Source organism: Martes martes, assembly GCF_963455335.1.
Source record: "Martes martes genome assembly, chromosome: X".
In the NCBI taxonomy this organism is placed as follows: domain Eukaryota; kingdom Metazoa; phylum Chordata; class Mammalia; order Carnivora; family Mustelidae; genus Martes; species Martes martes.
Genome location: NC_137897.1, coordinates 361098 through 383824, shown reverse-complemented (window position 1 = coordinate 383824; position 22727 = coordinate 361098). Strand labels below are relative to the sequence as shown.

Sequence of the window (22727 nt, the reverse complement as noted above, 5' to 3'; positions counted from 1 at the left end):
CACCCCCACGATATGTGAAGATCAAAGCGTAAGAGCAAAAATTATAAAACTCTTAGAGAAAAAAGCATAGGTGTATGTCTATGTGCTCTAGGATTAAGCACTGGCTTCTTAGCTCTGATACCAAAAGTGTAAGCAATCAAAGTAAAAAATACATCATTTTGGATTTGGTCCAAACCAAAATCTTTTGTGCTTCCAAGGACACTATTGAGAAGGTGAAAAGAAAACACGCAGCATGTGCAGTGATATTTGTAAGTTGTTCATCTGATATAAACCTTGTATCCACAATATATAAAGAGTCATAACAACTCAACAATGAAAAGGCAAACGGGCCAGTTGAAAATTGGGGCAAGGATCTGAATAGACATTCCCCCATAGGATAAGCATATGAAAACATGCTCAGCATCATAATTTGATGGAGAAATACCAACCAGAATTCCAGTGAAATGCCGCTTCTCACAGCAAGAATGTGTGTCATCCAAAAGGGAGATGAAGAGAAGCCTCATTAAAGACAAAGAGAAAATGGATGTCCCATCCATTGCTTGTGGGAATGTAAAATGGTGCAGTCCCTTTGGAAAATGGTCAGTTCCTTTAAAAGCTCAACATAGAGTTCACCCAAGATCCTGCGGTTCCATGGTCCGTGCACACCCAAGGGAACAGAACTATCACGCCCATACAAAAACCTTACGTAGAAGCATTATTCCTAGTTCACCAAAACGTGAACACAACCCAAATGTCCGTGAAGTGATGGATGGATAAACAGAACGGGGTCTACAGAGGCACACAAGGGAATATTACCCGGCCATGAAAAGGGGGAAATCTCTGGTACCTGTTACCCCACGGCTGGACCTTGAAAACATGATGCTCAATGAGAGAAGCCAGACACGTAAGACCTGATGATGTACAATGTCATTTATACACAACATCCAGGGTAGGAAAAATCTGTAAGTGTAGAAAGTAGATTAGTGATTAATGGGTGTAAGGAACATTGGGGGGTTGTATGTGAGGCGATTGCTTCATGGATCCCGAGTTCTTTGTGCAGGGAGGGTTGAGGAAATTGTTCTGGAATGGGACCTTGGTGATGCTTGTACGACGTTGTGAATATACTAAAAACCACTGGGTCATGCACTTTAAAAAAAAAAAAAAAAAGGTAATTAAGGTATGTGAGTTAGATTGCAGTAAAGGAATAAAAAATAAATTTATAGAAAGTTTTGCACGATGATGCACGGCTTGCCGCCCGAGAACGTAATTAGTTAGGTCATTAGAACACATTAGCGTGGACTTCTCAAATAACCCCGAAAACGCCTCTCACGTTTCTGAATCCATATCCAGAAACAGGATACGCCGTAAAGCAGAAGTGTTGCCCTGGAGTTGAAGACAGATGAAGTGTAAATGCCCACCCAGGCAGACCCAATCCTTGTGTCAGCACAGAGTGTCAGGAAGATTTTAAAAGAAGGGCCCTCATGTCAGGGGGTCAGTCCCAGTCGGGCAGCAGACCGGTGTCCCTCTCGGGTTCTGACTGCCTGGACGTTGAAAGTAAAGATCCAATATGTGCCATTTCCCCGCTGGGGTCAAGCGTTTGGAAAAATCTATATTTAGGAACCGGAGACAGAAAAAGTGACACGTGCCTGAGAGAATTTTAGCTTTGTTTTCTGAAAACTGGTCTCCAAGGAAATACATACACGTTATATAATATTTAATATATTTAAATATATATATTTCCTGGGAGAATAGTTTTATATACATACAGGCCTTGGCTCATCTCTCTGTGGCTTTTTGTGAAATATTGATTAAGCAGAAATTAACACCATGTTGTAACCATCAAGTTTCTTCGATCCAGGAGATAAAATCTCAGACATGATGTAACTTGCTACCCCACTCCTCAACCTCTCTGACACACAGCCTAGGTCAGAAAGAACGGCAGAGGGACAGGTGCCTATTGGGAACCCAGGACCATATTCACATGCCCGTGGGTGGGGACCCCAAGAATCGAGGAGGTTGTGCAAGTGTGAGTAACAGTCCTCAAAGATCCTGCGTTCTGATGTCTCACTGCAGGGCCTCATGTGGAAATAGGGCGTTTGCAGATGGGATCAAGTGAACGATGTGACATGAGCTCATCCTGGACCAGGGTGGCCCTAAATCCAAGGACGGGTGTCCTTGTAAGAGACAGAAGAGGAGACACAGACACAGAGGAGAAGCCACGGGAAGATGCACGCCGAGACGGGAGGGACGCGGCCACCAGCCCAGGGACACCTGGAGCCCCAGAAGCTGGAGGAGGTGGGAAGGCCGTTCCCCTGGAGCTCGGCCCTGCCCCGCCTGGATCTCAGACCCTGGCCTCCTGCTCTGGAACAGGATGGATCTCTGTTCACTGAGCCACTGAGCATTTGGCGATGAGTCTCGGCCTCCCACGAAACCCATCCACCACCCCCGTGAAAACCAGTTCTGCAGGGAGTCGGCTAGAGGACAGGATCTCAGCTTCCCTTCCGATGGGTTCCACCGGCATGTACGTTGGGAGAGAGAAAGGAGTCAGGAGCGTCACTGCTGGGGCTGTCGCTGTGGTCTGCACAGGCTTGGCCAACGGAGAGTCTCAGCTCGGAGTCAATTTGTCTTGTTCCTAATGGTCTTACGAGACTTACATAATCAATATGTGCATGACTGCTCATTTGGCACTCGGCATCACATGACGCGCGCCAGCAGCTTCTAGAAAAGCTTGGGGATCTGCACCCTATCGGCACGGACTTTCCCTTACATAACCTGTCTGCAGTGCCACAAGCCTGCCCAGATGCCACGGGGACCTGGGGTTGGGGGAACAATTAACCACAGCCCCCCGGATCCGACTCGGATGTGCTGGTGATTCTCGTCTGCCGCACTCCCCCGCAGAGGCCTCCTTTATCCCCCACCTGCCTTGTGGCTCCCAAGGAAATGACCCAAACCATCCTTTCTTCTCTGAAATACACCAGGCAGAAGGCAGGCGTGCACCCAACCGGCAAGCTTCCCGGGGGCTTTTGTACCTGTCCCCGTGCAGCGACACCCCCGTCATTTCAGACGTCGGGGGGCAGAGGGATGACAAGGGTGACTTTCCTTGCCTCAAAAACCGTGCCATGCCCGGGAGGTGGCTGGGGTGGGAGGCTGAGTCGAAGGGTCAGGGGACAGGAAAAAAGGCCGCTCTTACCTTCTGCGTCCCGGCGGTCGGAGGGGGCGGGTGTTAGCAGCGGAGACGGCAGTAAGTCCCTCCCCGGAATGAAGGAAGACACGGACTCATGTCTCTCTCTCTCTCACACACACACACACACACACACTCAAGCTGTATAATTAAAAAGCCGGGAAGTTAACAAGCCTGAGACGCAGCTGGCCAACCAGGACCCTTACCTCCGCGACAAACAGCAGCCACATTTCTACGGCACCGAATGCACTGAGCCGACCTCTTCGAATTCGTATTTGGTTACACTGTTCCGATTTGTTGGCGCAGCGTCCGTCTTCAGGTTTTACCATTCTCCTTCCATACCCGCTAAGAGGAGCACCTGGACGGGCCGGAATTTCGCATGTCACCGGCAACTGCCGCGCTCGGGACGTGCACCGCCTTCGGCCATCAACGGAGTGGAGGAATGTCCCGCACCGACCTTACTAGTCGACCACATCGACCAAAACAGGAGGTCGTGCTCCATTTAACTCCCTGAATATACAATGTAACTTCAGTGGCTTCAATGTTTCCACGCAGTGTCTGTGTTTCTCTGTGTGTGTTTACATAACACGCATCTCTTCAACAATTGCTAAACCCTCTCCCCCCGATCCTATTTTGTTTCCGGATGAGTGGCAGCCCGCGGGGGCAAGAGCACCTTTGGGGCAGTTCTGGATTGTAGCAGCTCATTGTCCGACGTGCAGAGAACCCACCGGACCCACCACGCACGGCTCTTGTTCCGACGTAACATTTCAATCCACGCCTCTGGGGGTAAAAAGCACGCTGTGTCCTCAAGGCATCAGCTCCCCCGGTGCAAACGGCCCCCCGGGCCTGCGGGATGGGCACCCTTTGCTCGCCACGGCAGAAATTCCCCCATAAACGCACACCTGCTTCCACGGACGAGTCCAATCCTGAGAATGTGGGACCAAAGTCTTACCCCGTGCTGGGTCTGGGGACCCCACTTCAACTGTGCAGAGCACACATCGGCCCGGACTGAGGAGGACGGGCTGTCCTGCGTGGGACCCAGAGCCACGCTCCTGCCGGCAGGTGGAAAACACGTGACCTGCCTTCACTGAGTCCGCTCACCCCCAGCACGACCCGGCTTTCCGTCTCTATCGCGTTCCCACGGCCGAACGGCGAACCGTGGTTGCTGGTCCCTGCACATTTTCTCGCAGCGCCTTTCACGGGACATCGCAAACATATCTCGGCTATTTAAACAGTGACAGGCCCCGTCTTTGGCCTTTTTTAATTTTATAGGGAGACGGATCGTTCCAGTCCGCGTCCTGCGATGTGCTCGGCACCCGGGAACGTTTCCATCTCAAAGCAAAAACACCGGGGGAGGACCTGACCCGGGACCAGACGTTACGACACGTGTTTATGACGTCTGCGACGCATCTCGTCGGGTCTCTGCAAAAACGGACTGCAAATTTGGCCCCAAAATGCTCCAGTAAGTGGGCAAAGTTCAATGATTTTAAAACGTCGAGCTCATTCTGCACAATTTGGGGCAAACGACATACAGAGAGATACCGAAAGGGAACGTGTCACAACTTCAACTGGGCCCCAAAAAAGGAAGAAATGAATAATAATAACAAAACCCCGTGTGTGTGTTCATGTGGCAAAGAATAAGGTTCGGCGATACGCGCGCCGCGTTTGTCTTTCTTCTGAGAACCCCGACGTTGAAATGCAGGAAATCATGTTTTTTAAAACTTGGGAGTGGCAGAAAGTGTTATGACTCCGCGTCGACGACCCGCGTTACCTCTCCTGGCGCGGCCTCCTTTCGAATGGAAGCCGCGCGTGAAACCCAAAACACGTTTATCTTCCCTGACAGCCGTCCCGCTCCCCTCGGGAGAGCTCCTCTGCGCGTGTGGCACGTACAGGCCTGCCGGCTCGCGGTGTTCCGCCCTCTGCCTGTTTCTCCCTCACCCCCCACGGTTCCCATCATTGAATGTGAAAGTCCGACACCCTCGCAGAAGCCCGCGAACCCTGCAAAGGAGCGCACGTCCGTGGGACCGGGGGAGGCGACATCCACGTGCTTTCTTGTTCAGTGAACGGATTTCCCAACGGGTCGTTGGAAACGGTTCTCTGAAAACTCCTGCCTCCCCCCACCCCGCTACCGCCCCGTCCGTCCCGAAGCGGCATCCGTGTGTGCAAGTGAAAACGATTGTTTTCCCGTAAATCTCATGTTGTGGCTCGGCACAGGCCTGCAGCACAAGTCACAGAAAAATTAGGACGGGAAGGAAGGCGGAGAGACTTACTCTGTAGGTGCGAGTGTGCCAGGAACGTCCTGATGACAGAAGGAGCCAGACGCGCTTCTTTGGAAAGGGATTCGCTACAACGGGCAACAAAGTCCCAGACTGTGTCAAAGGGAAAGCATCTTCAACAATGTTACACAATAGGGACACACTTGCTGAACAAAGATGGACCTTCTCGGTTATTTTCGCCGTAGAATAACGGCTTTGACGTCCTTTGCACCGCGTCTGCGAGGACCCAAACTGGGTGCATTGACCCCAAAGAGGACGAGAGCGTTCCGGAAGCCAGGGATTGAGACCCCAGACACGGCCGTCAGAAACCCGACAGAGGCCGCATCCCGGGGCCAGCCGCAGGTAACAGGCGTCTTGTAGGACGTGTCCCTTTGCCAATGACCGTGGTCCCCGTGGCCAGTACCTGGCAGAGAGCACTGCCAGCCTGCGGGACACTCCTGGTTTGCGGAAGGGAGCTCCGAGCACTCACTAGCTTTGTGGCATGTGGATGGTCATGCAGGTCGTCGAAGAAATAGGACGTCTCGGGCTGGACGCCCAGGAGCACAAGCAGGTCCTTCAAAACCCCTCCCGTGGCTGGAAGAGAGGATGCCCTGAAGAGTAGGTCCCACAGGGAGGACCCCATCCACGCCGTGCACCTGGGATGTGCTGGAAATACCCACCTGCCCGCGGACTCACCCCCTCCCCCAAATAAACAGCCCCCGACCCTCCCCTCCCAGGGCGACCGCCCCCCAGCCGGCTTCATCCGTCCCACGTCCGCCCTGTCTCTGTTTCCCGACATGTGGTTTTTATCGAAGCCGGGAAACCGTCGGAGCCGCTAAATCAGGCCATTAACTTTCCTTTACATAAGGAGATAAAAAGCACAGGCCAAAAAATGTTCTCGTTTTGAAAACTGGATTTTTTTTCCATTTATTCTATTCTTTTTTTTTTTTTTTCCAAAATGATTCAACCGTCATTGCCATGCCGAGGTGGAGAATCCATACACTGTCCAAGGGGGGAGAGAAGGGGAAAAAAAGAAAAAAAATTAAAGCTGAAAAGTTGAAACCAAGGTGCCTGGGCTTCTCAGGAAAGCCTGTGCCGTCATCCCAAAACTCTGATTGATTTGAAACGGGGGCATTTGTCCTCCTTTCCCCACCTTCTGGGACGACATGGACCGGGATGGGTAAAACGCCGTGAAAAGGTCCACGCCAGCAAGCGGGCGGTTACAGCAGCGCGAGGCAGAAGCCCCCAGAAGCGGCCCCAGACGCCGGCCGGGGACGCACACACACACTTTGGTGCGGACGCAAAACCCACCCTCTGTTTTGAGCCGCCGCTCGCTCCCCGCGTGTCCAGTCGGGCCCCTCGGGGGAGAGGTGAGAATGTTTTTTAACACGGGAATACAAATATTTATAAGTTTATTTATATCTCCGTTTGACAAGATGTACATTCATACTATAGGGGTCGACAAAATACACTTTGTCACTAGAACTAAACATGAGGGCATTTCGTGTAAAGAATCTGCAAGCATATGGCCCGGAAAAAAAAAAAAAAAAACCAAAAACCAAAAACAAAAAACTAAAAACAAAAACCCTCCAGAATGTTTTGCTTGTTTTTTTGTGTGTTTTCCCCACCATAGCAGAGGGATAAGGGTTTTGAAGACCGTTCGGTTTGGGAAAGCCTGTGTTATTTCGTGCCGTGTGACCAATCCCTGAAAACGTGTGTAGGTCCAGACCCACCCCGTATGCATAACCCAAACACTTCTGCCGAGCCGTAAATCAGGCTGACTGCTCATAAATTTGGGGAGGAAAGGGTGGGGGGTGAGAAAAGCAACAGGCTTTAAAAATATAAAAATAAATGCAAGGTAATGTCAAATTTACACTCAACATAATTAAAATATCACATATTTATGAACTTTCAACCCAAAGGAAAAATAAATAACACACCCACATACATCCAGTATCAGGAAGCAGAGAACCTTGCCTCTCTGCGATGGGACCTCTGCACACAACGGGGCCTTGGCCGTCCGACTACCACCTTTCAATAAATAGCACGCGTCACCGCTTTCAGACTGGATATTTTCTACATTCCTTATCTGAGTTCTCATTAAATATCAAATTTCAATAAAACATTTATAAATTGCATCAAGTTTTCACGTGTATTGAAAAATCAGCATATTCCTAAGCTAACTTTTTTTTTTTTTTAATAAATTAGGCACCAGTTTTTCAAAGGTCCAAGCTGTCGACGGAGAAGCCCTCCCCGCCCCCCGGCCCCGGCCTCCCCGAACGTAAAGAAGGAACAAAGTGCCTCGAGACATTTCTGTCGTTGGGGTCAGCACCCCCGTGGAAACTCCCAGGAAAAGGGGGTCCCTCCTGGGACGTCGAGAAACACTGAAATATGAGATTGGAAGCCTGGTGTGGGAGCACAGGATGCTGACATCTTCCTATCGTGAGCCCGGAGGGAGGGGGGTGGCCGTGACTTCGGACACGGGTGCTGAAGGTGTATGTGCTCTTTCCCCAGATGTCCCCCCGCCGCCCGACACGGCACGGACCACAGATGCCCGTGGCCCGGCAGACAAGCCCACCCCTGACACTCGGGCTTGCCCGGAGAGGGGGCCGCCACGGGGTGCAGCTTGGACTGCAGCGAGGCGGGGGGGACATCCCGTCCGCCGGCACGGCTGGAGCAGGGGAGCCCCCGCGGGTCGGAAGGCCCGCCACCCTTGTGCGGGATGCCCCCCCCACGCAGGTGGTTACAGCTTTGCAAGTAAGTTCTGGATCTGCTCGCTGGTCCTGGGAACGCTACGGCAACCCGTCCGGCCCGGCCCTTTAGTGCAGGGATCGTGAAAAACCCACAATGCACAGAGTCCCCATCCGGCCAACGAAACGAGGACGTCCCTGTTCCCTCGAGAAGGCGTCGTCCCCCTGACTGCTAGCAATTCTGGGCAGCGGACCTGGTCAGAGAACGCACACGTCACACCCTCCATGTAGGAAAACATACCCAACGCACGACATCCCGAGACTCGGAAACCTTCCCCAGGACGTGGTCTGTCTCTCTCCCGCACAGCACACCACGGACGGAAGGGAAACTTGAATCCGTAAGAAAGGTTGAAAGGAACGGCAAAATCTCCCAAGAAGCCCGTGTTGCCAACCCGGGCAATTTCCCTCCTAAAAGTACTCTTTGGCCGAGGTTTTTGGAGAAAAGAAAAGGAAAGAAAAGAAAAGCAAAAGCAAAAGGGAAAGAGAAAGCTTTCGGGGCCCACCGCATCCTGGCAAAGAGCACTCCAGGGTCCGTCCTGCGAAACCAGCCCACGGCGCGACCGGCATGTTTGGGCGCCCACGACAGCCCTCGCGGAGCTCTGACAACCCCACGCTCTCGCACCCGCTGGTGTGAAAAGGCAACCCTCCCGGACACGCTGGCTCGGTGATGCAGCTCTGCAAACACGCCCGGCCCACACGCGCTGCGCGGCAGAAGGCACACGCACGACCTTGAAAAGGGTCTTGATTTGAGCAAAAAGCCCCGGCCACAGCTCAAAGGCGTCCGCTTCGTGCATTTAACTGCGTACACCCTACAGGGGAAACGTGTCCGTCCCACACCCCACGCGGGCACACGGGTGAGCACGATATCCTGGGTCTGGGGTGACGATGACCGGGTGGACGGGGACCCGCACACGGCCCATTCCGGGCGTCCTCTGCATGGCACAAGGAAGGAAGTGGGACACAGAGCCGCCCTGTGAAAAGTGGACCCGCAACTCCACCGATAATCCCAGCTGCCTCTCTTGGACTTTCTGGGACAAAAAAGAGGCGGGGGCCACGGGCCACGGGCCACACTGGCCGACCATCTCCCCTATTCTGTTCCAGGCGGACCCATGAGGCCCGCCAGCCTCCGCCGTAAATGCCGCCCATTCGGTTGTCTGGGTTGGCTCTGTTTTGGGGGAGGTCTCATTGGGAGGGGTTCTACCTGGCTCACTTTCCATGTTAAATCACCAAAAAGAAAACAAAAAAGAAAAAGCAAAAACAAGCATTAGGGGTCCCCCCTCCGGCAGGCCTCATTTTACCCGCCGCCTGTAGGGCAAGGGCGTGCAGCCCTATCTTCTACGTTCAAATTCTGCAGGGATCCGACCCCGTGTCTATCCGCTCACATGCCGTGAGTTTTCTGTTGGGGACGGAGTGGTTGTGAGGATTCTGTTTAGATTTTTTAAAAAATGATTATAAGCTTTTTGGAAAGAAAAAAAATAGGGATGTACACATTCTACCTGCAAACCTTTGCCAAGAGTTCAATTTTACGACGAGTGCCACTAGCTTTAAAGGATTCGAAATGCACTGTTTGCATTTAAAGGAAATTTCCAGCTTATTTATAGCAACTTTGTTCGTTTGTTTAATTCACAGCTGTTTAGAAAGTGCACGTATGAGGGTAACTGTGTCATGCATTAATGTCGGCGAGGGGAGCTGAAGGGGCCTTTTGATTTGCATAAAAAATTTCAGATGACCCCAATGTGACCTGTCCAAATGCATCCACAGTTCAGCTCCATGAAAAGGTAGAAAACATTCCCTTACGTGGATGGGGGGGAAAATTATTTTTTTCTTGGAAAAATTGACCAGACTTCAGGGAGAAGGAAAGAAAATCACCAACGCCAGATCTGGATGGATGAAAACCTGTTCTGGAATCAGAGTTGACCACGGGAGTTCCGGAAAGGCCAGGGGGTGGCCCGTGAGGAATGAGGGGGGAAAGCGGCTTCCGTCTGGGCGGGCCTCGGGGACTAAGGCAAAAACGCAGGCGTCCTATCTTCCTCTTCCCGGCAGACCCGCCCAGCACCGCCGCTGGCCCCCCAGACCCCATACACGGCGTGCAAAGCACATTGTGCACAACCCAGGTGCGTCGCTGGGGACCCTAATGCTTTGGTTCTGTCCTGTCAAGCGCGCCTCCCACCGCATACCAGCTTCTAAAATAAATCGCTATTTGGTGCTTTCTCAGTCGGTGGGGACAGGGCAAGGAGGGAGGGGAGGGACACGGGGAGAAGGAAGACATCGAACCTGGAACGGACTAAACCCTACAAAACGCGATTTCCAAAGTCACCGCCCGAAGGGCCTGTCTCGGCCCCTTCCTCTTCCCAGAAACGGCTCTGCTGCGGGCCTCACGTCCTGGCCTCCCCCCACCCTGGACCTGCTTTATCACACTCCGCACACCTCCCCTCCTCCAGACTCCGAGCGCCCTGCACCACCCGCCCCACCCCCGTGATCTTGGCGATGGGCCCCCGCCGGCCAGGCCTGCTGCACGCAGGAGGCGGTAATGCCCTCACAGTTCCAAAGCTGACAGCGTCAAGAGTGCACGGCTATTTTTTTTTAAATCTATAACATTTACAGTATTGCACTTTTACTGCACTTAATTGCATTTGACTGAAGTTAATGCTGCCTCAGTATTATACCTAAAAACCACGCGCCCCTGCGTCTCTAGGCAAGTCATTTGCATCTGAATTCGGTAAAACAGCCCAAGGGTGGGGGAAAAGTCAATTCGGGAATCAAATACTGGAAAAGTTATAAAGTCGCCTGGTCTATGGCACAAGAAGGAATCCTACACCCGGGGACCGGCCGTGGGCATGGAAACCGTGCTGGCAATGCAGGTCCCCCCAAATACGGACACCAGTGGGAGATTCACGTCTCCGCCACCCTCTCCCCACCTTGTCCCGAGGAGGTCGGTGGGCAGACGCGTTTCCTTATTGCTGCAGAGCACGGGGTCCCTAGCCGGGCAGGCGCAAGTCCATGTTGCAATCCAGACACCGGTCCTCCCCCTCCTCCTCTCCTCCGAAGAAAACTTCGTGGCAGCGCGTACAACTGTTGGCAACCAAGAACCGGCGTCTTGCGCGGAGACCAGCCCCAGATCTGCGTGTGGAGTCGACTCGATGGTCTTCCCGAGGTGGGTAGGAGGCCGCATGCACAGGGTAGGGGCGCCAGCGGCAGAGGAGCACGCGCGGGGCTCCCCTGGCTCAGGGTCCCAGGACGCACAGACCGCGCGGCCGAGGGCTGGGTTGGCCGCTCTGACCTTCACCTGCGCTCTTCCGCACAGTCTCGGCGAGGGTCTGGCCGGGTCGTGAGGTCCCGGAAGGCCCCCGCCCTGGGCCCGTGGTGGGCCCCCGGGCCGCCCCAGGCAGGGAGGCCGCTGCGCCAGGGCCCGCGCCCTCGCTCCAGGGCTTGCGTGCGGCCGTCGGGGGACGCGGAGGGGTCGAGTGCAGGACGCAGCGCGGGCGGGGTCGCGGGGCCGGGGCTGGGCGCGGGGCGGGCGGCGGGTCAGAGCCCCAAGGCCTCGGCGTGCTTGCGCGCCTTGAGCCGCAGGTCGGCGATGCTGGAGTTCTTGCTGTTGCTTTTGGCCGCGGCGGCCACGACAGCAGCGGCCGAGGCGGACTCCGCCAGCGACGCGATGGGCAGCCCGAAGGGCGGCGGCGGGAACATCAGGTAGGGCGCGTGCGCCGCCAGGTGCGGGTGCAGGTGCGGGTGCGCGTGCGCCACGCCTTCCAGCTGCAGCTGCGCCTGGACCTGCGAGGGCAGACGGGGCAGTTAGGCCGGCGGCCGACGGGCCTTTCCCGCCCCGACGGGCCCTGGGGAGCCCCCTTCCTGCAGCCCGGGGACCATCGCCACCAGCCAGGGGAGTCGGACTGTCCCCTGGACACGCGTAAACGCGGGGGCCACTGGCTGGAGATCTGGCGCATCTCAGCGTCTCGCGCACCCGCCGGCCCCTGGGGCGCCCACACCCCTGTCCTCGCCAGCATCCTCTCCTCGCGAAAGCCTCAACGTCTCTGAACCTGTGAGGAGGCCCTGAGCCAGGCTCTGGACTCCCGTCACACACCCTCCCGGGGCGTCTCTCAAACCCACGAGGAGCACGACCGAATGTCCCTGTTCCAACGGCCTAATTCTGGCGGGACGCCATGGCTGACCCCGAGTCGGGTAGCAGTTCTGTGATGCGGAAAGGCCGCCCCGTCCCGCCCAGCCCCGCCCCGCGGAAGGAGTGCAGCAGGGCGGGGCACGGCGCGGAGGGGGCGGCCGAAGCCAGACGCGAGGGACCCCGCGCACGCCCCGGAGTCCTTCCGGCTTTGGGCACCTTGAGTCAGAGAGCCCCGGGCTCCAGCACCCGCTCTAAGTGTCAGGTGTCTAGTGATGACGCCCTCCAGCACCCGCTCCCTAGCTGACCCGCAGGGGCCCCCAGCAAACAGGGATCCAAGTATAAACCCAGGCCTGGTCCTTGGAGCAAAACAGCTCCGTGCGGGGGGGGGGGCGGGGGGGCTGAGGAGGGAGGGTTGAGGGGGGAGGGGGGAGGCCACTCCTCCAGTCCTCCCAGAGCACCCCCGCCCCCCACAGCGTATGCGCTCCACACCCCCCAACGTTGGGTCGCCAACGGTCGCACCCCAAGGTCGTGCGCTGGGGCGAGGCAGGGAGCGCGTGGGCTCCGCGCTCTCACCCTGAGGGCCGGCGCCTGCCCCACCCACCAGTAGCTGGTCCCAAGCGGAATGCAGCCCCTGGGGCCTTCGGACACCCTCGTCACTCCTTATCCAGGGACAACAGCTCTTGCCCCCCGGGATCCCCAGACCCTGAGTCCGGGGAGCTCAGCTGGGAGATGGGGCCCAGACAGCCCCCCTGGAGGCCATGGGGCAGGCAAGTTGGGGTTCGGTACACATACAGGACCTCACACCCAAATGCGAGAACCCCGCCCCTCCACCCCCAAGCAGGAAGCCTGGGTGGGTGGGATTTTTTTTTTTTTTTCACTCCGGTTTTTGTAAAATTGTGTTTGGGTTTCTATCCTGGCCCTCCCAAAGGTGAGCCTTGGAGTTTTACAGCGCGATTTTAATACGTGCCAACGGGTCTATAAATGCCGCCTTGTAAAGGCGGCAGCCTTTCTTCCGCGGGGGCGGGAGCAGCCGGGGGAGGCAGGACGCCAGGGAGGCGGGGAGGTGGCGGGCCCCGCGCGCGGCTCAGAAGGAAGAAAAACGGGCTACCTGTTGGAAAGGCATTCGCAGGGCGCCCATGTTGACGTAGGGCGCCACCCTGCAGGCGTCCAGGTGGCTGGCGGTGCCCAGGATAACGCCTGCAAGGGAAGAAAGGGGCCGTGAAGACACCTGGGTCTTCTGCGCGCCAGGAGGCCTCTGCACGCGCTCCCCACGTCCACCGCCAGCCTGGGCGCCACCCACCTTTATGCATCTGGTTCTCCTGCTTGCGGCACTTGGCTCTTCGGTTCTGGAACCAGACCTGGGGACAGAGCAGACAGACGCGCGCAGCTCCGTGAGCCCGACGCCCTCCGAAGCTGGGGCTTGTCGCCCGCACGGCGGTCCACGAGGCACGACCCAGCGCGCGCAGGTCTCACGCCCACGGGGCGCGGAGGCCCGGTGCCACGCCCGCGCCCTCTCCTCTCCCAACCCGGCCCCCGCCTTACCCGTAGACCTACAGCTGCGCATTCCCAAACTCCCTTCTGAGCCCTGCCTGGTCCCCAAGGCCAGGAGCCTCAACATCCACATGCAGTAAGGTGCGCGCGCTGCCACAGCGGGGCGGATTGGAGAACTTTCCATGATCGGTGTGGGCATTCCCTCCTGCACTCCGCCAGCCCCTGGGAGAGCCTGACCTTCCTCCTGGCAGACCTTAGCCACCAAGGAAGGGGGTGCACGGGCTGAGGAGTAGCTTCAAAGGCGGCCCCTCCCCCAAACTGGAGACACCCTGAGTCCAGAAACTTCCATGTTCTCCTTGGAAGCCAGGAAGGTCCCGTTTAATATTAAGGAGTCATTAACGTCCTGGATCCATAAAATGGGGGCAACCCCATAATTTTGGGCACCAGCCTTTCTAAAAAAACAAACACCTAACTCTGTGAAAAAAGATATTAGTGGGATCCTCCTTGGTGCAGCGAGGCGCACAGGTGTGCTGTCAAAATTTGGGCGCACAGGGTCCCCCCAAAAAGCTTCCTCCTTGCTCCCCATGCTCAAGAGCTCCCCCTCTCCTCCAGACAGCTCTGGTCCCAGAGCACCATGTCCCTCAGGCTGTGCCTGACGAAGTCTGGAGGCCCCTCCCTCCGTCTTCTCAGCCACTGAGTTTTTCCTACGGCTTTCTCCTCCGGAAGCTTTCTTGCTGCTCTCACTGACCCTCACGGTCGCGATGGCGGCCAGTGACCACGCAGGGTAATTAGCACAAAGAAACCCTTACCTCGGGCCCCTCTGCCGGGGTAGCTTGGCCCCGGGTGCCCTGAGCTCCCCCGGCTGCAAGCAGAGAGTGTGGCTGCTTCCTGACCCCCACGGCCCACGGGGAGGGTCCTCTGCACACCCAGCAGATTCCAAACCTTAACTTTTCCTTTCCAGACCCTTACGAGGAGGGTTTTTGTCCAGGGCTGGGCCATCGCCCACCCGCCCTTGAGAACTGGCTTCCCAGAAGGTTTGAACGCTCATCCCGACAGGCTACAGGGAGCTTGGAAAACTTTCAGCACGTTTCCGTGAAAAGTTATCCCCACACTGTCACCCTCGCTCCGAACCCCAAGGTCCGCAAACCTTTCCTCGCATCTGCAAAGCCTGCGCTGACATCCCTCCTCTCCCCACCCCCACAAGGAGCCTCCGCATCAGACAGTCCCCCCCAGGAGCGCCCCTGATCGCACTGGACCCCTTGGGATCCGGCCCGCGGCCCTTCCCTCTCCTCCGGGCCCTCAGGAGACCGTGGCCAGGGCAAGTTCTGCCCCCTGTGCGGGCACTTTTCAAAAACAGAATCGTCTGTAAATCCGGAAAGCAAAGCTGGCTTTCCTCACCGCGTGGGCAGTGAGGGTTGGGGGGCTCTGGGGGGCGGAGGTGCGATTATGAAGAAGAAAAGTGATGCATTAGCCCCCGCGCAAAGCGATAATAAATCAGTCTTGGGGTGATTCACGATCAATTCCAATTAGTCCTGAATATGCTAAGTAAAGCACAGTACACTGGTTTAGGGCTTATATCTTCATTAAGGGCTAGTCACTGATTTCTTTCACAAATGGTGTAACCTGATTTCTTTTTGATTTCCATTACAGACAGTGAATAATGACATTTAATTTAGCTCTGCGCCATAAACCCAAAGATATTTGTTGTAATTAAATTACCTCCTGCTCCTCACTGTGGTCTCATAACTTTCCATTATAACCCTGACAGCTGTGGGATACGAGGTGCCACAGCGACACTAAAAATAAAAGGTTAATAAGGACCAGCTTCCATAGGATCCCCAATTTATTTACAGCAAATTTCCACACTAAATTGAAACTCTATCCTTTAACAGCTCGGGACAGGCTGTACCGAAAAGGATTACCGAACACTTCGGAGACGGGAATCAAGCCCGAGTCCCGTCTTGCCCCCCTGCGCCCGCCACTCCCCACCCCCCCCCAAGACCTCCGCGCCGGCTGCGGGATGACCCATCCGTTTTCACTAATTGGTTTTTATGAGCCCGTCTGCCTCCCGTCCACCCTGCGACGCTTTTCCCCGTGGCCAACAGAAAATGATTCCTTGTGTTCGATCCCCGTGTTTGTTTTCATGATTATTTACAGTCGTTAAATTTTAATGCACCTCTGCACGGATCGCCACGCACGTCGCCCCCCTCCCCTCGCCCCCCTTGATGTTTTAGGGCTCTCTCAAGGTCCGCACAGCACCCAAGAACCGATTTCCTGCCACTCCGTCCGTCCTGCTAAGGTGTTCCTCGGTAATAGACTACTGAAAGAAATAGTGGACAATTAAATTAGAAGTAATTTATTTTTATAGAAACAGTACATCAAGGCCTGGGAGATATTACAGAACCCAGGCCGAGAGACACCGGGAAGATGACATAAAAGTTGATGTCCCCTTCAGCGAAAGTTTAATCTTTTCATTAATTTATACGGGGCAGCGTCATCTATCTTCCCCGAGAAGCGTGGCCGGTGGGAAAAGACACCCTGCGAGTCAGCGACGGCCGCCTCTCTTTGCGGGGGGGGGGGGCCCACAGAGGTCCCAACCGCCCGGACGCTCGGGGACGAGGCAGTCCAGACCTACTCTGCGCCCGCACGTGGGTCCCGTCTTGCAGGGAGGCTCTGTGTCTGCTGGCTCTGGGGACCAGAGCTGGAAATGGCTGTGGGATATTGCATTTCAACCTAAGAAAACCTATTATTTACGGCAGCCACATGGAAAGCTGCAAGGGGGGCTCGGATCCAACAAAAAAAAAAAAAAATTTTTTTTTTTCAAATTAAAGATTCCGTAACACAGTATCTGCAAAACACGTTTGTGTTTTCATTTTGCAAGTCAGCGCGAGGGGAAGTGGTGTTGGACTGTGTGGGTCTTGTAAGAAACGGGAAACTCGGGCTTTCAGGGCGCTCTGCTGTTCACGCGGACCCCCTCCCCGCTCGGCAATATTAATTCCGTTTATTTAAAACCGGTCCCCAGAGCCCTGAGAGGCCGGCCCGCTTTCGGCTCTCTCTGGCGCTGCGGTCCTGCTCAGAGCCTTGAGGAAGGACGGACGGGGAGCTCAGGCCCGACCTCCCAGGTGGGGTCTGTATGACCCGCGGAGGAGGCGAGTTGGAGGCGTCTTTGCCACCCTCCCCCATAAATGCATTAATCAATTTAACTTAACGTTCCCAATGCCCGGGAAACGCTTGCCAGAGCGTCCCCTCCGCGCACGTGCTGGGCACGCCCAGGGCCCCCGCGGACAGCGCCGCGGCAGATGGGACATCATGAATTCATGCGCCCGCGCCCCCCGCCCCGCGCCCCCCACGCCCGGGCTAATCCGGCCCCGCGCGGGCAGCCGCCGAGCTCATCAACATGCCCCGTGTGCGCGACTCCCCCCACCTCGCCCCTCGCCTCCCCTCCCTGGAGCGGGAGGGAGGGGGCCTCGGGCCTCGGAAGGGAGGGGGCGGCCACAGAAACAGTGGAGAGAGGTGAAGAGACATCCCGACGCCCGACCCCCTCGACGCGGAGGGGCCTCGCCCTTCGCAGGAACCGTGCGACCCGCCGGCGAGGGCCGCCCGGGAAAGGCCCGCAGCCCGGGCCGAGCCGGCGCGCCCCGGGGGCCAGGCGAGGCCCGGGTGGCGGGGCCGGGCCGCGCGCTCCTACCTGCACGCGCGCCTCCGAGAGCCCCAGGCGCTGGCTGAGCTCCTCGCGCATGAAGGCGTCGGGGTAGTGGGTCTCGTCGAAGAGCCGCTCCAGCTCGTTCAGCTGCTCCAGCGTGAAGTTGGTGCGGCTGCGCCTCTGCTTCAGCTTGGTCTGGCCGTCCTCGTCCTCCGACTTCACGTCCTCGCGCTTCTCCTTGCACTCGTACATACCTGCGGGCGGGCCGAGCGCACGGGGCTGAGCGCGGCTCCCCCGCGGCGCCCCGCCGGTCCCCGCGGGCCGCGCGCGGGAGGAGGAGGCCCGCGGCGCTGGCTTCTGCGCCACGCGGCTGAAACCCAAGTGTGTGCGAGCGGAGGGCCGGGCCCCGGCCGCCAAGGCGGGCCGACCGCGGGGCAGCGTCAGGTCGATAACGCGGGCTGGAGGGGAACGAGGGGAACGAGGGGAACGCGCGCTCCTTGCTGACACCTCGGGCGTGGGCGGCGCGGGGTTTCTGGCCCTCATCTCGCCACGGTTTCCTTCATTTTGCCACTTTGCCTCTTGACACACGGACATAGCCTGACCTCCTCTCTCTCTCTCCCCCTGCCTCTCGGGACTGGGGTGTTAAGTATTATTTTAAGTCACAGAAGTTTGGGCACGACGGCCCGAGTGCGGGTCCCCAGAAGGGTGCGGGCAGGCCCAGGCCAGGCTGCGGTGCGGGCCGGGAAACCCCGCTGCCCCGGGGTTGCTGCGCCGGAGACACGGGCCGTGCTAGGCGGGTCTGAGCCTCCCTCCCCGAGGCTGTGGAGCTCAGCGCGCCGGCGGCCCTTACCCTGGTCTCTTTTTCAGAACCTGAGACCAAAACTCCTACCCTAGGCACAGTATGGCGTCCGGGGGTGCGTGGGGGAGCGCGGCCCTTCTGCGGGCGCACTCTCACTCTCCCTGCTTCACATATATGCACACGCGGTGAGACTCACACCCCACCAGGACCCCAACGGGGGTACTTTCTTAGTCCAAAAAACGGTGTTAGCATCTGTACTTGCTGGGGGGAGGCGACTGGGGGCTGGAGCATCGGGAAGTAGGTCAGCATTTGGACTCTAACTCGGAGACCTCTCCTTCCCTCTTCCAGGAAACGCGGGGCCTCCCCAAGTCCAGAAATTTAAAAATAAAAGGCAGTCCTCCCAACCCGTGGCTGGCAGGCGGGTCCGGGCGCCTGTGTCTCCCGGGGCTTTCTCTCCCGCGGAACTTGCTGGACACAGGCCGGGAGCATCTCCGTGCCCTAAACGGACGTCCCGGGGTGTCAGGAAGAGGCTGGCCTTGGGCAGAATCTGCCCGCAGAGCCCCCGCTTCTGAAGCAGAGAAGCCCGCTCCATTCCTCCGCCCAGAAGCTTACCAAGAGGGAAAGACCGAAAGCGGCTGTGGCGACCGGGGCAATCCTGCTTCCCTCCTCCCCCAACCAGGATCCCGGAGCTGGACAGCAGAAGCCCCGTCCTGAGTCTGCCTCTCCATCAAGACTCCTGACCGCTGGGCTCTTGACCCCAACCCGGATTTTTAAATCCCCTTCCACCTCCTGAAAGCATTGCGTGGCCAGAAACACCCCGTTTCTTTCCCGGTCGTAAATCCTCTCCTAGAGGCGGGCCCCCAACTCTTCCTTCCTCCCTGTCTCTGAAGTCTGACCCCAGGGACTGATCCCAGCTGACAAGCGGGCCTTCAAAGTCCTTAAGAACCGGCCGCACGCTCTGCAAAACCCACAGACGCCCGTGCTCGGCAAGGCGGGACCCGCGTGGCAGGAGCCCAAGACCTCCGGGTTTCCTCTGGAACCCCAAGATCTCCCAGACTTTCATCTGGCTCCCGTTTTCCAAATGCACCCGGGGTTAGCCCTGCCGGGGGTCTGTGCACCCGGCCCAGGGGGAGCGGTACAGCTGGGAGGAAGGAAACCCGCTTCCGCTCGCTCCTTCTTGAAAGGCCCTGACTGTACTTCGCTCTCTTTCCGAGGCCCCCTTTTCTGGGGTCTGCTGCCTCGGCAATCAGGGCGAAAGGAGGCAGGGGGGACGAGGAGGGGCCCGACCTCTAGGAAGGACGAGGGGAACCGGGCAGGAACCACGGAGATCGGCCCTGGATGCTGTCAGACTCTCAAGTCCAGTGTAGGCCCGGAGTCGCACCCAGCCGACAGCTGTGTCTTCATTAAAGCAAACTCTATGAATGATAGAGCGAGGGGCGACCGGCGGCGCCCGGGGGGTAGGGGGAACCCTGACGTAAGGCAGCTCAGGCCCAGGCCACCTGGGTGGCCAGCGGTCAGGGGCTGATCTGTAAGACTGTGCCGGCGCGCTGCTTGCACGGGTCAAGGCCTCATAAAGACATCTGGGTCGTCGGCACCGTTTCAAGGCCATGGCCTAGGACTCTGCCCCTCGGAGACCCCAAGTATAGAGCCCCCAAGAGCAGGAGGCATGGGCTTCCTGGGTCAGGGGAGCTGTCTGTCCCGGGGAGGTCCGCTCGTGGGAGGACCATCACACTGACAACGTGTGGAACAGGGCCTGCGGACGCGCATGGCGGGGCTCTGTATTTCCTCTTTGTAATGAAAAAGAGACATTCGCCCAGATTCAAACGGTGCCCCCCGCCCCGGAGAAATCCAGACCATTTTATGCCTCTGACTGACCGCTGCTGGTTGGCCTGTTTGCTCTGAGGCCGCGGAGCTGGGAGTACCCCTGCCCAGCTGGGAGAGTCCCCATAAACCTTCCGTATCCCGCGACCCAGCAACAGGGCGGCCCGCGGCGACGTTATCCGGAGGAGCAGAAAGGAAGGAGGCCCAGGACTCGCGGTCGGTCCGCACCGGAGCCGGCTGCGCTCTGACAGCCCGGGGTCCGGCAGCCGCCCGCGCACCCCCCCCCAACTTCCCGGGGCCTTCACTTCGCGTCCAGACCCTGGCCACCTGCGGGCGCGGGAGTGGTTTTAATTTAGAGGCCCGCGTCAGCTCAGATCAAGCCTCGAGGTTCAAGGGGAAAGTTTTCCCTAAGAGGAAACAGCGCGGAAAGGGTTCACCAGGCGGGAGAGGCGACTGCGCGCGTTCGCCCCGGGACCACCGGCCCGCGCGTCCTCAACGCCTGCCCTTTTCAAACGCTCGGGACGCCAGGAGGCGGTGGGCGCCGGGAGAGATGCGCGTGGATCTCTCCTCGCGCGCGCTGGGGGCAGCCTCGAGGAAGACCGGCCGGCCGACAGGCACGCACCCAGCGGCCCCTACAGCGGGCCGCTGCTTTCCGGCTCGTCCGCCCGAGGGACCCCAACCCGGGGAAGATCCCGCTGCGACGCCCGGCGCCAACGGCCGGGAGAAGCCGGTGCTCAGGCAGCACTTGTCCCCAGCCCCTGGCCGTCCTCGGCTTCCCTCGCCTCCCGTCCTGGGTCCGCAGTTTCCTTTCTTTCTTACGCAAAGCCTGGCGGCGGGTTGCCGGGGCCTTTCGGTCCGAGCGTGGCTGTGAATTCAGAGTTTGGGGTGGAATTTTGAGCCAGCCGCGGCGCCCGGGGCCTCCCCGCGCGCGGAGCGAAGGGCAGGCGGGCGGGCTCGGTGGCGAGGAGACGCCGTCCCCGGGAGGGCCCCGGAGCGGCGTCCGGCGAGCTTACCTTCCGCGGCCCTCCCCGCGCCGAACTCTTTCAGCTTGTCCTTGTCGTTGTCCACGTGGTCCTTAAACAGATGCACCGAACAGTGGCCACTGCCCTCCGTAATGTCCTGGAGGCTGGATTCCGAGCTGCCCAGCTCCCGGGAGCGCGCCAGTCCGCTCTCCAAAACTTCCCTGTACGTGATCGAGTCCTTCTTGCCGCCGCCGCCGCCGCCGCTGCTCTCCTTGTTTTTCTGGTCAAAAGATTTGGATACAAAAGCCGTGAGTTCCTCCATGGCTGCGCGGGGCTGCGGGGTCGGCGGGGCTGGCTGGGAGCGGGGCTGAGGTCCGCACGCCTCCCCGCGCGGAGAGGACGGTCCGTGTGAGGGTAGATGCCGCCCGCTGTTATTTATGCCTTTCAATTTGAGATCTCACTATTTATACAAGGCCGCGTCCGCCCAACCCCCCGCGCTCCTGTCTTCAGCAATTACGGCTCCCGGCTCGGCGGCGGGCGCACGCAGAGACGCTATCTCTCCCCCACCTCCAGTCCGGCAATTGGCTTTCTTTTCATTTCATCACTGTTTGGCGTCTGTGCACCTTGGTGTGGAGAGGTAAAGCTCCAATTTTGGGAAGGGAGAGGGGGAGCGCGCGCGCGCGCGAGCGGGCGCCGGCGGCGGAGCCCCAGACAGGTACCCGCATTCCCTCAATGCCTGGAGGAAACCGAACTCGAGGAGCTTGTCGATGGTGAGGAGGTCCTCGCCGGCCGGCACAGCCTGCAGCCCAGCCGGCCCGAGCCGGGGAACCTGTCCCCGCAGGACGCGTCCGCGCGCGCGGCGCTGCGGAGAGACGCCGAGGGGACCCCGGGCGCCGGGGACGCGCGATCCACAGACGAGAATGGGCTGCGACTCGGAGATGCGGTTGGATGGCGGGCCGGACCCGCCGGCGCGGCCCGCGGAGCGAGCGGTCGCAGCCGGTGCGCACGGCGGGACCGGTCAACCGCTCGAGGACCCCGAAAGGGGGAGGAACGGGGCCCGCGTCTACCCGAGCGTGGACGCCGGAACCTCGGCGGCGGGGGCGGCGCAAAGCGGCTCGCAGACCTCGGAGGAGCCGGCGCGGCGGAGGCCGGAGACTGGGAGGCCGCGTGCGCCCGGAGCGCGCGGGGTCCGGACTCGGAGACAGCCGCGGCGAGCGGGGAGACCCGGTTTGGAAGCGGCGGTCCTTCGGGCACGCGTTCGCGTCCGCGCGGCGGGACCGAGGCAGCCTCCTCTCCAGCCCTGCCGGGAACCCGGTGCCGACGATACTGATTTGGGGGGAAATCGAGGTGTTTCTGGTTGTGCCACGGTTTCCCTCGCCCCCTTTCCAAGGCTACGGAGCACCCACTTTCTCAGCGGCACCACGAAGTCAGCTGGCCACACCGGAAGTCAAGCCTGTCGTCCCGTCTGCAAATAAAGTTGACTTTCCCCCCTTCCCCTCTCTTCTCTGTCACCTCGCCCGGTCCCCCTCCCCCACCCCCGCGGGAGTCGGGACCGGCTGGGGGCGGCGCTGCGGGCGAAGGGGGAGCTGGCGGCGTTTGGAGGGCCTCGTTCTGCCCGCTGCGGAGGCACTGCCTGCTCCGACCGTTGGCGAATCCGGGCCCGGGACCGGGGCCACCCTGGGCGGGACCCCGCGTTCCGTGCAGCGCGGCGCCGCGGGCGCCCCGCACC

General features: G+C 58.6%; 1 protein-coding gene across 1 annotated transcript; it reads right to left on the bottom strand.

Annotated features, from left to right (window-relative positions):
* Positions 1 to 11690: 11690 nt before the first annotated feature.
* On the bottom strand, positions 11691 to 21320 carry SHOX (SHOX homeobox; the record flags this gene model as incomplete). Its single annotated transcript, XM_080795125.1, has 5 exons — positions 11691 to 11936; positions 13391 to 13479; positions 13583 to 13640; positions 17462 to 17670; positions 21050 to 21320. The coding sequence occupies 5 exons, from the start codon at positions 21318 to 21320 to the stop codon at positions 11691 to 11693; spliced, it is 873 nt and encodes a 290-aa protein (XP_080651251.1).
* Positions 21321 to 22727: the final 1407 nt, after the last annotated feature.